This window comes from Mytilus trossulus, chromosome 6, assembly GCF_036588685.1.
Source record: "Mytilus trossulus isolate FHL-02 chromosome 6, PNRI_Mtr1.1.1.hap1, whole genome shotgun sequence".
NCBI classification, from domain to species: domain Eukaryota; kingdom Metazoa; phylum Mollusca; class Bivalvia; order Mytilida; family Mytilidae; genus Mytilus; species Mytilus trossulus.
This window is the reverse complement of record NC_086378.1, coordinates 81,436,290-81,455,488: the sequence shown is the minus strand read 5'-3', so window position 1 is coordinate 81,455,488 and position 19,199 is coordinate 81,436,290. Positions and strand designations below refer to the sequence as shown.

The window sequence follows — 19,199 nt, the reverse complement described above, 5'->3', positions numbered from 1 at the left end:
TACAAATAAGTCAACATGACGGAAATGGTCAGTTGACCCCTTTAGGAGTGATGGCCTTTATAGTCAATTTTTAACCATTTTTCGTAAATCTTAGTAATCTTTTACAAAAATCTTCTCCTCTGAAACTACTGGGCCAAATACTTTCAAACTTTAAATGAATGTTCCTTAGGGTATCTAGTTTGTAAATTGTATCCGAAGTTATGATCTATCAACAAACATGGTCGCCAGTGCTAAAAATAAAACATAGGGGTCAAATGCAGTTTTTGGCTTATAACTCAAAAACCAAAGCATTTAGAGCAAATCTGACCTGGGGCTATATTGTTTATCAGGTCAAGATCTATCTGCCCTGAAATTTTCAGATGAATCAGACAACCTGATGTTGGGTTGCTGCCCCTGAATTGATAATTTTAAGGAAATTTTGCTGTTTTTGGTTATTATCTTGAATATTATTATAGATAGAGATAAACTGTAAACAGCAATAATGTTCAGCAAAGTAAGATTTACAAATAAGTCAAATGACGGAAATGGTCAGTTGACCCCTTTAGGAGTTATTGCCCTTTATAGTCAATTTTTAACCATTTTTCGTAAATCTTAAAAATCTTTTACAAAATTCTTCTCCTCTGAAACTACTTGGCCAAATACTTCCAAACTTTAACTGAATGTTCCTTAGGGTATCTTGTTTGTAAATTGTATCCGAAGTTATGATCTATCAACAAACATGGTCGCCATTGCTAAAAATAAAACATAGGGGTCAAATGCAGTTTTTGGCTTATAACTCAAAAACCAAAGCATTTAGAGCAAATCTGACCTGGGGCTATATTGTTTATCAGGTCAAGATCTACAATGTATCTGCCCTGAAATTTTCAGATGAATCAGACAACCTGTTGTTGGGTTGCTGCCCCTGAATTGATAATTTTAAGGAAATTTTGCTGTTTTTGTTTATTATCTTGAATATAATTATAGATAGAAATAAACTGTAAACAGCAATGATGTTCAGCAAAGTAAGATCTTCAATTAAGTCAATTTGACCAAAATTGTCAATTGACCCCTTAAGGAGTTATTGCCCTCTAAGGACTTTTTTTCGCAATTTGTTCATCATGTTGACTTACTTTAAAAAATCTTCTCCTTTGAAACTGCTGTATCAATTTCAGCCAAACTTAGGCTAAATGAGTTTCAGAGTATTTAGTATAAATTTTATATTTTATTTCCTTGTATGTCAAGAAACATAGCTACTATGGCTAAAATAGAACATAGGAGAAAATGATTAATTTTTTTTGGCTTTTGAAGAAAATAGGACGATCCAAAAAACATTTAAATAAATTGAAAAGCCAAAATAATCATTGATGAGAGATTTAACCAAAAGAATTAAGGTGAGCGATTCAGGCTCTTGAGAGCCTCTTGTTTCATATCTCGAAGCTAATGCCCTTTTGAGATTTTTGGTTTTTTTTCAGGTGGTTTCAATTTTGTACTACCTACTACAGCTAAAAAATCTTCTGGCTTTTCCTCACAATTAGGAGCAACAGTATCATCAGCTGCAGACGTACAAATTGGTCAAACACCAACAACACCTGATAAAAGAACTCTTGACACAGGAAGAAGATTCACGATTGGTGGACAAATTTCAACTTCTGCAATAAAAATAACCTCAGACGGAACAGGTACAACAAAACCTCCTTTCAGTGGAGGATTTCGATTGGAAAATTTGCCGGAGGCTGTAAAATATAAACCAACACCAGGAGCAGTAAGTTTTGGACAGACTGTTTCTCCCATTTCTGACATGAAAATTGAAACACCAGAGTATATAAAGAAAGTATCTGATTCTGAAGTAAACTCTGGATTTAAATTTTGCACACCAGATTCTACAAGGTTAAAATCTGATTCTGATGCAGACTCTGGATTTTATTTTCTCCCATTAGATTCTTTTAAATACAAATCTGATTCTGAAGCAGATTCTCGATTCAAATTTTACATATCAGAGTATACAAAGAAAAAATCTGATTCTGAAGCAAACTCTGGATTCAAATTTCCCACACCAGATTCTACAAAGTACAAATCTGATTCTGGAGCAAACTCTGGATTCAAATTTTACACATCAGAGTATATGAAGACAAAATCTGATTCTGATGCAAACTCTGGGTTTACATTTCCCACACCAGATTCTACAAAGAACAAATCTGATTCCAAAGCAGACTCTGGATTCACATTTTCCACACCAGGTTCTACAAAGAACAAATCTGATTCCAAAGCAAACTCTGGGTTCACATTTCCCACACTAGATTCTACAAAGAACAAATCTGATTCCAAAGCAAACTCTGGGTTCACATTTCCCACACAAGATTCTATAAAGTACAAATCTGATTCTGGAGCAAACTCTGGATTTAAGTTTTACACACCAGAGTCTACAAAGAACAAATCTGATTCCAGAGCAGACTCTGGATTCACATTTACCACACCGGATTCTACAAAAGACAAATCTGATTCCAAAGCAGACTCTGGATTCAGATTTCCCACACCGGATTCTACAAAAGACAAATCTTTGTATGAAACAGCCTCTGGATTCAGATTTTCCACACCAGCTTCAATCATGGACAATCAGAAATTAAAACCATCTTTATGTGGTCAAACTTCTACACCAGGTGTTGAGAAAAATAAACAAGATACTAGGGCAAAAGGTTTCAACTATATATTAAAACCACCCACTTTACCAGATAACAGCAGGAGGGGACTAAACTTCACATTATCGTCATCTGAAGATGACAGCACAGGTCCAAAATATCTATCAACAGAGCCTGGTGGTGAGTATATAAATAGGAGAGTGGATAATGACATTTATTTTCAGCTTTTATTGTTCAACTGCCATAACTGGAGAAGACATTTACCAAAAAATACAAAGTAAGTTATTTTAGTTCTTAAGTTATGAAAATCTGTATTAACAAAGCTTGGACCAAACCAACCCTAGTTAAAACTATTTATAGAATTATAAACATGGTAGCATTCGGTAGGCCATGAAATACACAGATTGCTTTTAACAGCTGTACAATTTCTTGTGGATTTTCGAAAGACTTGGGCAATGTACAGTATCAGTTGACATTATGCTTTTAAAAGTGGCATTTTAAAAATATTGCTTCAAACTGATCAACTGATAAATATATAAGCCAATAACAGGTGAACGCTTGCTAGTGTTAAACAAATGGTTTTGACTCGTCGTCAGATGGTTTTCATGACCTCGACCTTATTTCATGGATCAGTGCGAGGTTTTAGTTAGTTTTCATGGTCAAGACCATACATCGGATAATATAAGCTATAGGTCTACTATATTTGGTGTATGGGATAATTGTAAGGTGTATATGTCCATTGGCATGTGTCATCTGACCTTGACCTCATTGTCATGGTTCAGTGATCAGAACAATTTTTTTGTATTTTTTTTTCAATACTATATACAAAAGGTCAACTATATTTGGTGTATGGAAATATTTTACGATGAACATGTCAGTCTCGCAAGTTTTATTTGACCTTGACCTAATTTTCACAGTTTATTGCTCAGTGTTAAGTTTTTGTGTTTTGGTCTATTTTCTTAAGATATAAGCATATAAAGTCAACTTTATTTGTTGAATTGAATTATTCTAAGGAATGTATTTCTCGTTTCGTTTACCTGACCTTGAACTCATTTGCTTAATTCATGTTAAGTTTATGTAATACGTGTAGTAAAGCTTTATATTTTGGACCATGGAAGTAAATGTCAATATACTACCTCCATGATCGGTCTATCAAAATAAAAATCAATGATTAGTAAAGAAAGCGAGATATTTCAGCGTGTGAAATATTTTCATAACAAAACTATGAACCTTTGACATTCAAATGATTTTCTAACAACGCGATAAAATTGAGAATGGAAATGGGGAATGTGTCAAAGAGAAAACAACCCGACCATATAACAAACACCAGCAGTAGGTCACCAACAGGTCTTCAATGCAGCGAGAAATTCCCGCATCTGAAGGCGTCCTTCAGCTGGCCCCCTAAACAAATATATATACTAGTTCAGTGATTATGAACGCCATAATAAACTCCAAATTGTACACAAGAAACTAAAATTAAAAATAATACAACACTAACAAAGGCCAGAGGCTCCTGACTTGCGGCGGGGTTAAACATGTCTATGAGATCTTAACCCTTAGTTGATCACATAAGTTGTATAATGTAAAACCTTTCGTAATTTTAGATTCCCAATGTTGTTGAATTTCATGGTTTTTTTTATGCAATTGTTACGTTTTTAATTCAAGTGTCACAAATGCGGATTTTTTAAAAAGAAAAGCACGTCCGACTTACTACACTCAATTCTGAAATAATAACTGTTGCCAATTCATTGGAGGCTATTTTTTTTTTTATTACAAAGACTGCAAGATTTTCACGTAATGCACTTTGAAAAGTTAACGGTTATAATCAATCAAGATCAGTTTCACGGTAAATCGTCATGACTACCATACTATGCAAAAGTTTTAATACCTTCTGCTTTTCATTTTGGAGTATGTATTAAATCTGATTAAATATCTCAATTTATCCATTTGGCTTTTTGCAGTTGCTGTATTGTTCATCGCTTGTAGATATACTGAATTAAAATCACCAGGAACATGTTTCCGTTGCCTTGAACATTAAGATACCACAATAGTCTTCAAGTCTGAATATTTAACGAGTTATACATTTTGGCTAAGCGCTGAATAGCATGACATGTAATTGAAGTAAACACAGATTCTATCAAAACACCAGTCATAAAACTTTGCTCAGTGCTCGGAGTACAAAAATCGTGCTCGAACCATGAAATCCAGCATTTTAATCGGTTGATTTTCGAGTACGAGTACTAAAAACTGACTCCAAAGTTTTATGACTGAAGGCATCAAACTTTGCTCAGTGCTCGGAGCACAAAAATCATGCTCGAAACATGAAATCCAGCAATTTGATTGGTTGATTTTCGAGTCTGAGTACAAAAATTATGCTCAAAAGTTTTATGACAAGTATATGGACAATCTTGGGGGGGGGGGGGGTTTACCAAGTTTATGGTAGACTGTCATTTACTGTTTGCAAAGTTAGAAAAGATAACTGAAATGAGTGATGGGAAAGAAATTCATAAAAAAAATCCGGACTATGAAAACAACAACAAATGTATGAGCAAATGCAGAATCAGCAAATATAAACAGAACGTAGATCCATAGAATAGCAAAGAGTTTTGAAAGAAAGTACTATTAGTTTTATTGACAGAATTCTGTATAATATAATAATTCTTGTTAGCAAAAAATAAGTTTGTTAAATATACCCTATTATTTCAGGTGGCGAAGATACAAAGACATCAAATTTCAACACATGTGCATTTGGACAGAACCGATCCTCAGATTTACCCAAACTTGAATATGATTTTCGCAAACTTGGACCAACATTGACAGGCAATAGTTCATCAGAAATGAGGGAAGAAGTGTTTAATTTAGTGGCTACAGGATTCTCTTTCTCGTCAATAGCCAATAAATTTTTGGAAACCTTGGGAGGGATATTTGGTGAAGGACGGATTTTCTCTTTTTCTGAACTGGCAAAGGAAGCTGATAGTTCTACCTCGACAGGTTTTAAAGTTCAAGGTAAGATTTCTATATCAGATCTTGGAAAACTATCGAATGGTAGTTGTTGCAGGATGAACTTTCTCTTTTTCAAACATAGCCAAGCATGCTGATAGTGATATCGCATCAGTGTTTAAAGTTCAAGGTAAGTTTTCTGTATCAAACCTCAAACAACCTCAGGAGGAATATTTAGTTAAGGACAGATGTTCTCCTTTTCTGACCTGACCAAACAAGCTGATAGTTCAACCTCACCAAGATTTAAATTTCAAGGTAAGATTGTTATATCAGATAAAACAACCTCGGGAAGATATTTGGTGAGTGAAGGTGGGGGCTTTTTATTTTTTGATCTGACCAACAAGCCTATAGTACTAGGTTTTAAAGCGCAAGGTAAGCTTTCTATATCAGAATCATACGTTCTTGGGAAGGTATTTGGTGGAGGATAAGCTTTCTTTTTTTACTGACCATGCCAAGCAAACTGATAGTTCTCCTTTACTAAGTTTTAAAGTTCAAGGTAAGATTTCTATATCAGCTTTTGTATAAGTTTCGGAGGATATTTGATGGAGGAACTGCTTTCACTATTTCTGACCTGGTTAAACAAGCTGGTAGGTCTACCTCACTAGGTTTTAAAGGGACAAGTAAAATTTATATATCAGCTCTTGTACAACTTTCGGAGGATATTTGATGGAGGAACTGCTTTCACTATTTCTGACCTGGTTGAACAAGCTGGTAGGATTAACTCACTAGGTTTTAAAGGTAAAGGTAAGATTTCTATATAAGCTCTTGTACAATTTTCGGAGGATATTTGATGGAGGAACTGGTTAAACAAGCTAGTAGGTCTACCTCACTATCTTTTAAAGTTAGAAGTAATTAATATAATTATCTGTATCAGATAATTATCCAGATCCGTATATAATGATAAAAGACCGGATAATTATTTTCTCTATCAATGAAAATTTCCCAAACTTGATAGTTAATTTTCTTTACACCATGATGAAGGTATCCTACATTAGGGAAGGTTTTCACTTAAATTAATCACAAATGTAGAGATTAGTTGTCGAACTATGATTCTTATGCAGAGAACTTGGTATTCACACCAAGCCTTATCAGAGTATTCTTAGACCAACAGCTAAAAGGTTAAAAATCAATAATTTCAAGGATCCCTCGCATTTACCTTCTCTCATTAACTCCTTTCTACATATTTTTGTGATCTCCCTTTTATCATGTATTTGTATGAGAAAGATCCAAATGCGAAATAATCATAAATGTCATCACATTAAAACATCATGGGTAAATTGATGCGTTACTCATGCATGTCCGAACTGTCCGGTTTTCTTGCTGACCCAATACTTACAAGAAAAACGAAATGAGTTCATCCTTCATGTCAGGTGCAAATAGTAGCGTCAATGTGAACACTGAGACAAATCTTTAAATGCAGAACGTAATTTCCCTCTGCGACTGCTAATTTGAAAATATTACCAACATTGTAATTATTATACGTATGCAACTAACTACAATATCATATACAACATGATTGACAATTTTCTGTGAAATATAGTAAAATTTTAAATTAACTATTTAAACTTAATCTGTATTGCATGAAGAATAAACAAATCGCGACAGCTTTTTCCCTCTTTTTTTTTTGGTATGTACATGAAAACACATTGTTAGCAGTTTCCAAATTTTGACAAAATGACAGTTTTGTAGACACATTCTATTTCTATGTTGTTGGTTTTGTTCTTAGATCACAATGAACAATTTAGATGGAAAGGAGCAGGACAACAGCTATTTTCTACTGATCCAGGTGATGGTTATAACGAGGATACAGATGAGAGTGGTGCAATATATGATTATCATTATAAACCAATTATAGCACTTCCTGACCTTGTTGATGTAAAAACAGGTACCTTTTTCAATTACAATCGGAGGTACAAAACAAAACTGTTATTTTGCGTTCTTTTATTGTCTCGCCTTGATGGAATCAAAATGCTAAACTTATTTATTCTGTTTCCGCGGCCCCAGTTGCGCTATCAACAATGTGTTAAAAGCTAGGTTATGATTATGTCAGTTGAAAGATAACCAGTGATTTTTGGTAAAGATTTGTTGTGCCCTGTTCCTTCAATCATGGTCTAGAGACTTGGGAGTAGTTCAAATGTTTCAGATTGTGTTTATTTTAGTTTAAGGGTAATCACAAGTGGTAGGACAAAAATATTTCGTTTGCAAATGTATTAGTATTTGCACATCTCAATACTTGGAGATTATTTGGCCCACACCTCAGTCATGGTCTATTGATTTTGAAACTTTTGCTTATTTTGCATTTATAAGTTTGTGTTTAGGTCAGTTTTTATTAAGGAGAATCAAAAGTGGTAGGGCAAATATATTTTGTATGCAGATGTATTAGTATCTGCACATCTCAATACTTGGAGATTATTTGGCCCCACCCCTCAGTCATGGTCTATTGACTTTGAAACTTTTGCTTATTTTGCATATATAAGTTTGTGTTTAGGTCAGTTTTTATTAAGGAGAATCACAAGTGGCAGGGCTAATATATTTTGTATGCAGATGTATTAGCATCGGCACATCTCATTTCCATGAATATTATTTGGTTTTGTTCCCTCAGTCATGTTCTATTGACTTTTAATGTCTTGCATAGTTTGCAAGTAAAGATCAGTTGAAGAGCAACCACTAATTCAATGAAATTTGGTATGCAGTTGTATACGTATTTTCAAGTCTGATTTCTATGTAGTTTAAACGGCCCGTCTCATCATTGTTCATTAACTTTAAAACTTTACATAGATTACAATTTCGATGTTATTTTCTTTATTATTTGAAAAGTACTACTTTTGATAATTGTTACTAACCCGAATATAAATTAATATTCTTATAATTGTTATAAAAAAAAATCAGATAACATAATGGAATAAGAAACATAATGTTGAATTATATCCAATTTTTTTTTAATTTACCTGTGCCATTACTTTTTGTGACGTTGACAAAATCATGTGACAGTCACACAGTTCGTAATTCTATTAAGCTGGTTTTTTTTGTGAACTGTTGTTAATAAAGTTTAGTTATTCGTTTTTATATTCAGGTGGTTAACATTTCGAAATGTACTATTATTTTTTTTACTTATGAATGTCTCTGTCTTGAATGTTTTTGCATTTATTTGTACTGTATTCCAGTCATGTAATGTTGTCAATTTTGCGATATATTTAACTTTACCATAAAGTTCTAGGTTTGGCAAGCAACAGAACCATGTTCAACCCACCATATTTTTCCTGTACCAAGTCAGGCATATGGAAGTTTTTATCTAATTAAACTTGTCATAGGTACCAGGATTATAATTTTATTTGTACACCAGACGCGCGTTTCATTTACAAAAGACTCACCAGTGACGCTCGAATAAAAATGGTTAAATGACCAAATAATGCACAAAGTTGAAGAGTTGAAGAGCATTGAGCACCATAAATTCCCAAAAGTGTTGCCAAATACAGCTAAGGTTAACTATTCCTGATGTAGAAAAGCCTTTAGTGTTTCAAAAATTCAAAATTTTGTTAACAGAGCTAATTTTTTATTTCTATGTATGTTACATTGACGTTTGTTTTGTGTTGCACTTCAGTTTTCTGTTCTTTTGTTGTTTTCCTCAAATAGTTGTTGTCTTTACCTCAGGTTGAGTTTGTAACCCTGATTTGTTTATTTTCAATCGATTTAATACTTTTGAACTACTGTTATTTATGTAATAAATATCAAATGATAAAAATATATTGTTTAGGTGACTTTTATTCTGCAGTAAATCAGTTACTGATTATTGAGGTTCATGTTGAGTTGTGTAACTATTTCATCTTAATGTTGATTGTACTCAACAGGCGAAGAAGATTATGAAACGATGTTCTGTCAAAGAGCTAGACTGTACAGATTTCACAAAGAGACCAACCAGTGGAAGGAAAAGGGACTTGGCGCAATGAAAATATTGAGACATCACGTAAACAGTAGGCATTTCAATTTTTGGAGTCAAAATGGAATAGTATTGGGATAAATTAAACCCTGACCATTTCAAATAGACTTGTAAAACTCTGGAGTAATAAAACCAGTCCATTTTGAATGAAAGTAAAAAGTGAAGTAATTATGTGTTGGCTACTTTTAAAATTGATATTTGAACAGAATATACATATGCTGGAATATAGAACCATCTTTGAGTTATACCTATGCAGACGCTGATATTTTTTTTCCAAAAAGAAATAAAAAGTTCACATTTTTTTTTGCGTAAATGTTTGTTCTCCACAAATCGCACATTATATAGTAGTCTATTTCTGTTTATTCCATGATATGATGCAGACTAAATTGTATCCTTTATTTCAATTTTGATGTTATAGGTTCAACAAAGACACCATATTTTGAATTATTAATTAAGATCATGCTGGTTTCTTTTACATTATTTTAAATACATTCCTTTATGAAGTCTGCATCATAGGAATAACGGATTAAAACATAATAATTGTTAAAACTTTACGTTTGTTCTCACGATGATGTAAAACATTAATAAAATAAATCTTTTAACATATTGCTTTATTTAAGGTCGATACAGATTAATACTAAGAAGACAAATAGTTTTAAAGTTAGCATGTAACCAGTGGTTGACCACAGAAATGTCATTTAAAGTTTTACCAACATCAGAAACATCATGGTTTTGGGTTGGACAAGATTTTAGTGATAGTCCACCTGTCATTGAACTGTTGGCAATTAAATTTCAGGTGAGCAATTATTGAACATTTCATAATCTATTTAAAGAGATACACAAAATATGATGATATTTAAAATCAGATAAAATTAAAAAAATATGAAAAATAATGACGCAGCAGAGTGTTTTGATAAAACTATTGAACAGTGTGCATATTTCTTCCAATTATTTTGTACATGTTGTTTTCAGTTTTGCCACGGCTAATAGCCCTTTTCAACAACTCCCACACCGACTTATGACACTACCGTTTACAGGTAAAATGAAGGGGTCTCTTCATAATTAAAATTCGTTTATGAATAGTATATCGTTAAAACTATCGATTTATCGTTTTACTCTGTTTTGACGAGAGACCATAATTGAAACAAATAAAAATAATAGTAGAAACATTGACAAACGTAATATTGGGTAGATGTCTCATTGACAATCATTATAATCATATGCGATCAATACTATTTTTTTTTAATTCATTTTTGAGACGACCCCTCACATTTCGTCTGTCGTTGTCGTTCCCAACTGTAGGGTTACACAATTGAGAAGATCTAATATCAAATATATGAGTTCTTACTTTGAATTATAATCAGCAGATCAATTAGAAATATACATTTCTCAGATATGAAAGAAATTGTCTTATTTGGTTATGGCAGTTGATTGACTACACAAATGAAATAAAGATGTTGTTCTGCCATATACTATTAAACAACAATCAACATTTTAATAAATAGGATAATACACTGAAGTTGTATTTGTAACACAACAACAGCAACTCTTACCAAATTCATATGATTATTCATTTAATTTTTTTTTCATGCATAAACTGAAATATTTTCAGAAAGTTGAAATTTAAACATTACACATGGAATCACGAACTTATAATTTTGCAGACGATCGAGCTGGCGCAACAGTTTAAGCAAAAGATTGATAGTTGTCAAAGCGATATGAGAGGACAGAGTTCAGCATCCAATGGAAAGGGTATCTATTGAAAAACTGAGTAACAATTATATGTCAAGACACTTTTGTAACATTAAAAAAACATATTATTATAGCAAAGGATAACTACTGGCATGTATGTAAAAAGTAAAATCACAGATATACTAAACTCCGATGAAAATTCAAAACAGAAAGTCTCGAATCAAATGTCAAAATCAAAAGCTCAAACACATCTAACGAATGAATAACAACTGTTTTATTCTCGACTTTGAACATGCATTTTCTTATATAATGAATTGTTGAAAGTAACACAATGGCAGAAGAAGAACTGGATCTTCCATCACTGTATTGGATACCTAAACTACATAAGTGTCCTTACAAACAACGGTATATTGCTGGATGTTCCGAGTGCTCCCCGAAACCTCTTTCTAAATTATTAACATCTATTTTATCAGCAATTAAAGACGGGCTTCAAAGTTATTGTGAAACTGCCTATTCTAGAGGTGGCGTGAATCAGATGTGGATACTTAAAAATTCCAAAGATCTTTTAGAGTATATACAATCTAACTCTCTTTCATCTTGTAACAGTATAAAAACATTTGACTTTTCTACTCTTTACACAAGTATTCCCCATACCAAACTAAAAGACAAATTGAAAGAGTTGGTATTACTTTGCTTCATAAAAAAGAATGGCCAACGTAGATACAAGTATCTTGTCTTACGGACATCATCACAAGTTGGTTGTCAGTTTTGGATATCTGTTTTACCGATTATATCTGATATGTTCCTAATGTCGTAACTGCAATCCCCTTCCATTTCCCAATGTATGACCCTGCGAATAAGACTTATTACCGGGTTTGTGCAAACATTTGAATAGTTATCAAAAGTACCAGGATTATAACTTTATACGCCAGACGCGCGTAAGACTCATCAGTGACGCTCAGATCAAAACAGTTAAAAAGCCAAACAAATACAAAGTTGAAGAGCATTGTGGACTCAAAATTCCAAATAGTTGTGCCAAATACATTGAAACTCGACGGGTACATCATGTGGATATAATCTGCTGGATTACCTGAGATAACCCCAAGTTATTGATGGGGCTCGTGTGCTAATTTTTTTAGTATTCTTTGGTGGGTTTTTTGTGTACCATTGTTTGTCTGTTTGTCTTTTTGTCTTTTTATCCATGAAGTTGTCAGTTTATTTTTGCATTATGAGTTTGAAAGTCCCTCCTGTGTCTTTTGCCTCTCTTTTAAAGTACATGTATTTGGTTAACGTTATTGGGTTTAGTATATTATTTTAATTTCTAACTCAATGTCTGAAATTATACAACGTAGTTTATTTGTAATAGCTGGTGGTTAACGATCAAGTACAAAGGTTAACTGTATTTGGTGTATACATAGTTTATTTTTCATAGCTGTTGGTTAAGGTACATAGGTTAACTGTATTTGAATAATTTTAAGTTGACAATGTCACTTCAATTTCTCAGATGTCATTTCACTTACTTCATTTTTCAAAGCCAACATAAGGTATGTTGTTGCGCCCAGAACTTTTTTTGGAGGAAGCTCGACATAGGGATAGTGATCAGGAAGCGGCGGCGGTAGCATTGAATAACTTATTAAAAGCTTTTTATGTTAGAAGATGGAACACCTGTATGCTTCAAACTTTTTATATAGATGCCTTATGTTAATGTTTTGTAAGTTTAATTTCTCTATTATTATGAGTTATAGGATAACTTTATTTGGTATGTGCGTACCTTATAAGGTCTTCATGTCTGTCAGACCATTTTCACTTGATCGCAATCTCATCTCATGGATCAGTTAATAAGGTTAAGTCCATATCTCGGATGCTATAAGCAATAGGTCTGTTTTTTTTTTTTGGTGTATGGAAGGAATTAATGTAAGGGGTATTGTCTAGCTAGTAGGTGTCATCTAACGTTGACCTCATAATCACGATTCAGTAGTAAACTTTAGTTTTTGAGTTGTATTCTGATTTTCATATACTGTTTAGACTAGGTCTACTATATTTGGGGTATGGAATAATTGTAAGTTATACATATCCGACTGACACGTGTCATCTGACCTTGCCTTAAGTTTCATGGTGCAGTGGTCAAAGTTACGTTTTTGAGTTTTTTGAATTTTTTCCCTATTACTATATATGCATTAGGTCAACTAAAGTTGGTGTATGGAAACATATTATGATATGCATATGCATGTCAGTCTCGCAAATTGTAATGCGCTTTGACATCATTTTCACGATTCGTTCCTCAGTCAAGGTTTTTTTTTTTGCTCTGTTTAACTATAAGCAATAGGTCAATTTTATTGATTGTATGGAATGACTTAAAGCTGTACATGTCTGACCAGCATGGTTCATCTGACCTTATTCTCATTTTCATGATTCAAAGTAAAAGTTTAATTTTTATTTGTTATTAAAGTTTGTTTCTTAGAAATGACAGGTCAACACTATTTAATGTATTGAATGATTGTAAGGTGTGCATGTATTTCTCGTTGTTCAATTACGCCTTATTACTCATACACTATAATCAATATATCAACTATATTTGCAATATGGTAACATTCAAATATCTTGCTGACAGGGTTCATCAGACCTTAACATTGTTTTCATCGTTCATTGGTTAAGGTTTTTAGTGATATAACGTCAGATTCCGGCTGAAATTCTTTTAATTCATCTTGATATATGCAATGGCTTGAATGTGTTTATGTCTATTCAATATACAGGAGGTCAAAGATGTTTACCAATGTGAAAAAATCATTTTGAATTTACAAATAAAAGAAAAGGCAACCCAAGGAATTCACTTTTGGTAATTGATCTTGAAATTTGTCTATCAACTTGTCCTACAAATATTTTAGTCACATAATTACAGTACAAACTAACATTCTTTTTGTAAAACATTCACAACTGTTGGCATCCTACTTTGTCAGAAATCTTTGCATTGATGAGTTGTGAACTGTAGGTGTTTTTTGGAACGGTCAGACATTTACCCTGTTTAATCAACAATAAAAAAAATATCTGCGCTGAGTCAGGAATATGACAGTTGTTGTCTATTCGATTAATGTGTTTGAGCTTTTGATTTCACTATTTGATTAGAAACTTTCCGTTTCAAATTTTCCTTGAGTTCATATTTTTTTGTAGATTTTACTTTTTGTAATTATATTTTGAGTTTGAATCATACGTGTTGTTGTGATTTACACAAATTTTGTCCCTTTGGAAAATTCTTGACCTGTATCTTTTTATAATGTTGTTGAACCGAGATTTTCAGATGTTGTATGAGGACTAGAAGATATGTTTATTAGAACCTAACAATGTTTTTATACATGTCATTAGTTGTTATATAATTATAAATTCCCAATGGCAGTAAGATAATTTGTTTTGACTCGTGTATCCGATAACGAAAACGAGATTTATTTTTTTGTAGATGTAGCTATATTACCCACAACTGTGATATCACAGATAAAAGAGTCTAAACCTGGAGTAATAAACTTAGATGAACCAAGAACTGTGGTAACACAGCGGAAAAAGTCAAGACATGTGATAACTCTGCCAAAAGATTCAAGAACTTTTGAAACACGATCAGAGGAGTCACATACTATGGTTCCACAGCCAGCGGAGTCACATTCTGTGGTTTTGCAACCAGAGGAGTTACATATAGTGGTTTCACAGCCAGAGGAGTCAAAGGTGGATATAACTAAAAAAGACGTTAGTGTAGAAGAGGAGGGAGATGAAGATGAAAATTCAACAGATGAAGATGAAACACTAGTTACACTTTTTGACAAAAGAATAAAATTCTTCAGTAAAGAAGTTGGTTGGAAGGTGAATTAGTGTTAATACCTGTATTTGCTATTATTTAACTTATACTTAATTAAGTTTATGCAAGATCCTACTCCTGCAATAACTGTCCTATATTTATGAAATGTTTTGTGGAAGTACTTCGGAGAGACTGATGTGGAGACGTAATAGGCAGGTCGCATAACCAACATTTTACAGTTCTTTGCCTTATATGTCTCGAGTCAGTTTTAAGATAACAAGTGACTACAATAATATAAATCGATGTAATGATGAACCAATTTTCCTGTCAAGGTATGGTCTTCAACACAGAGCCCTGGCTCATCAGACTTACAATGTCCCTTTGGTATATTTCACTCCTCTTTTACAACGATATTATTCGGTGTAAGGATGTATCTGTCTTTTTGCTTATTATCTCCTGGGAACTAGCAACCTGACTCAAAATGGAAGGCTGAACAAATCATGATTTTTTCATTAATTGTAAGTGGCTTTGAACTAACTGTCAGTTAATTACGAGTACTCTCAGATCTGTACCTAGTGTCTTTTTGTTGTTAGGATGTACAAGTACCGGGTCACGTCCACTTGTATGTGAAGTATTTGTTCTTTTTATCCATCTCATGAGTTAAGCCATTTTCAACTGAGTTTTTCTGAAGTTCGTTTCTATGTTGTACTATTATATCACTGTCCCAGCTTAGGGCAGGGTTGGAATCCCGCTAACATGTTTAACCACGCCATATTACGTATGTGTGTGCCTGTCCAAAGTCAGGAGCATGTAATTTAGTGGTTGTCGTTTGTTTATGTGTTACTTATTTGTTTTTCCTGCATTTTTTTGTATATAAATAAGGCCGTTAGTTTTCTTGTTTAAATTGTTTTTCATTGTCATTTCGGGGCTTTCTATAGCTGACTATGCGGTATGGGCTTTGTTTATTATCGAAGGCCGTACAGTGATCTATAGTTGTTAAATTCTGTGTCATTTGGTCTCTTATAGAGAGTTGTCTCATTGGCAATCATACCACATCTTCTTTTTATATGGTTTATATTCATATCCCATTTAATGGTTCTCAACCTGAAATGTATGACAGATTTTTTGGCTGCACGTCCAGCATTAATTTGTCCTGCAGTTGAAAGTCTTTTGTGGGGTTAAATTTATTACTATTTACATGTAATTGCTTTGTAGGCACTAGGACTAGGTACAATGAAGGTCTTTTTAGACGGAAATGGTTATCTGGTTAAAGTAGAATTAGACAACAACAATTCTGTTTGTCATCATTTAGTAGCCAAGGAACAGAATGTATATCTGTAAGTAGCCTTTTTTGTAAACTACAAAATCTTTTTAAATGAATAAAAAAATAACGATTGATATCTATTATCTCATAGAAATCCAAAAGTTATCAAATTAAAGGTACCAGGCCTACAATTTAACACACAATATGCGCCTCGTCCACACAAAACACTTGACGTCCAGATCAAAAATAGATATAAAACCAAACAAGTATACAGCCAAAGAGTAATGAGGACCCAAAAATTCGTAAAAAGTGGTGTCAAATACGTACATGGCGATATATGCCTTGGACAAGAAAATCTCCGCAAACAGTAAATTTACCAAAAAGAATCAAACAATTGATACTCATGTTAACACCGAAGTGCTGACTAAGTAAGGAAATATTTCAGATGAAGTGATACTAATATAGTAAAACAGTCCATCATCTCATAGACAAAGTTTTGTCATGTGACGGTGACGTCATTAATGATTTTTTTTAAGATTCACCCCTACTTTAAATGGTATTTATGTTATATTTATTTCTGTCTTTTCGAAATAACATACAAATGTATTGCACACATCAAAATTACCCACTACGCGGATTATCCAGTGTGCACAACATTTCACAGATAGAAAACAATATGACAGTCATTCCTTCAATATATATAGCTGTTTATTTCTTTTATTGTGATCTTTTGAATATGTTTTTTTTCCATCACAGAAATAATAAAGATTGTTTATGGTCTCCAATAGATTACTCTACATTTGTACCTGTCAGAAGACACTTTAAAGCAAAGTTTAGATCTAAACATGCTGCTAACAAATTCCAGAAATTATTTGAGGAGGTGAGTAAGAATAATGTTTACTTTCTCTGTCCATATTGTACAATTTATAAAGGTAACAGTATAAATTAATTTGGTTAACATTTATAATAGGAGCTACACTGCAGTCTCCTTGTTTTCAATTATCGCAATACATATGTTCGTCAAACTTTCACAAGAACTACTTAACACATAGTGACCTCACACTTGGTAAGCAGCATTTTATCTATCGGACATCTAAGGTAGTAAATTTAACTTAATTTTTTAATAGATTTTATGAAATTAGATATTCTTGTGACGTTTGTCTTTGAAACATTTTAACTGAATGACATTCAGAAGTTTAACAATGATGTTTTGTTTCATCTGCACATTTTTAAGATATGTCAGAAAACCTATGATTCAATTTCTGCCTTGTGGCAAAGCCAAGAGCAAGAGTTGGTTTACGAAGGGACAATAAACTTGCTATTACACGCACAACCAGTCATTAGATGTTTTATTATACTGAATAACACAGTCATTAATTGTTATTATATACCAAATTAACTAATTTCAATCATCGTAAAGAAATGAAAAAAATGTCACATAGCGTGACATGCACAAGATGAACTCAACATATTTTTTTTATACTTTTTCTTGTATTTGTAAATATTTTGTATAGAAAAAAAACATGCTGATGTATAATAATTCAATATGTTAAACGAAAACAAAATGTTTTTTGTAAAACTGTTTTATGCCATATATTTTACAAATAGAGATAGTGTTGAGGATATTATTCAAGTTTTAAATATCGAACTTGTAGCAAAATATTTGTATGAATTATTTGTATTCTGATAGGACTATAAAAGTAATTCGTCGTTTCAGAGTCTAATGCATCCTGGGTAATATTTTCAAAAGTGTATACCAAAACGTCGTGATTTGTTGCAAATGTCATAAACTATGAAAATTCAACTAATGACGTGACGTTATTTTCATTTTGGGGTAGAAAAACAAAATTATCAGTGGTTCCTCATATTCTGAAACGGCCAATTAGTTATGTACAGAAGTGATCTCTTTTCAGGTTTTTTGATAGTCTGAAGTAAGAATTCGAACATCATTTGCATTATTAGAATATAAGCGGTAAATCAAAGTGATGCCACTCATTTAAGACATTTTTGGTGGTTAACTTTTCAAAATAACAGATTCCATTGGAATCAGAAATAAAGTTTGTGTCAAATTTAATAAGGTGGTGAGCAGATCCTAAGGACTGGTTTGTGTAATCTTATTGAGTTAGGAGTGGATAATACAATGAATTAACTACAAATCAATTTTGCCCTCCCCTTTTTTCAACTAAAGTGAAATCAAGTCAATAATGTCAACAACAACAAAAACACAAAGTCAAAGGGTAGCCATATATTTGTTACAATATTTTACAGTACTTGAAATTTACTTATTTGGAATCGTTTTCAATATTAATATTATTATTGTTTAACAAAATAAAACATTATTTTTTTTCAGGGACAGTATTTTGCGGAGGAATACAACATTTCAGAAAGGGATATGGTACCTAGTCAAACTTAGAAAACATAGATGCTAGGTTAATTATGTATAAATGAAACTACCCACATTATTGAAACTAAATTAGAAATTATTGAAACAAAATTAGAAATGAATATTTTTTTTCTAATTAATGTAATTGATAATTCTGATGAGAACACTGGTATACTACTTTTGCTTTTGTATGAATATCAATGTGATGATAATTCTTCTCAGAACAACATGATATATTGATGTAATGATGATTTTTTTAAGAAAAACTTAGTGATATTAATGTTTTCATATGTCTATTAAAAATGACATAGGTATATTAATGTTATGGATACATTTTTTTTATCAAAATGACATAGGAATATTACTGTAGATATATTTCTTATAAGAATGACATTGGAATATTTAAGACATATTAAAATTCTTAATAGAGTGACATAAGAATAGTTATGCTATAATACATTTTTTAGGAATGACAAAGGCATTTGTACAACTGTTAAATTACATTATGGATTTAAGACTAAAGTTAT

At 32.5% G+C, this 19,199-nt stretch overlaps 1 protein-coding gene across 5 annotated transcripts in view; it reads left to right on the top strand.

Moving 5' to 3' along the window:
- Positions 1 to 18,921, top strand: part of LOC134722002 (E3 SUMO-protein ligase RanBP2-like) — a 34,447-nt gene extending 15,526 nt beyond the window's left edge. For 3 of the 5 annotated variants that reach the window (XM_063585407.1, XM_063585405.1, XM_063585404.1), the window contains 10 exons: positions 1,452 to 2,795; positions 5,322 to 5,621; positions 7,342 to 7,500; positions 9,464 to 9,586; positions 10,173 to 10,348; positions 11,217 to 11,304; positions 14,696 to 15,090; positions 16,241 to 16,362; positions 17,046 to 17,169; positions 18,640 to 18,920. In XM_063585407.1, coding sequence (XP_063441477.1) covers positions 1,452 to 2,795; positions 5,322 to 5,621; positions 7,342 to 7,500; positions 9,464 to 9,586; positions 10,173 to 10,348; positions 11,217 to 11,304; positions 14,696 to 15,090; positions 16,241 to 16,362; positions 17,046 to 17,169; positions 18,640 to 18,702 — 2,894 coding nt within the window. In that variant the 3' untranslated portion in view covers positions 18,703 to 18,920. Of the gene's footprint in view, positions 1 to 1,451; positions 2,796 to 5,321; positions 5,622 to 7,341; positions 7,501 to 9,463; positions 9,587 to 10,172; positions 10,349 to 11,216; positions 11,305 to 14,695; positions 15,091 to 16,240; positions 16,363 to 17,045; positions 17,170 to 18,639 lie in introns of all 5 variants that reach the window. The other 2 variants (XR_010107950.1, XM_063585408.1) reach the window with 2 other exon arrangements.
- The last annotated feature ends 278 nt before the right edge of the window (positions 18,922 to 19,199 follow it).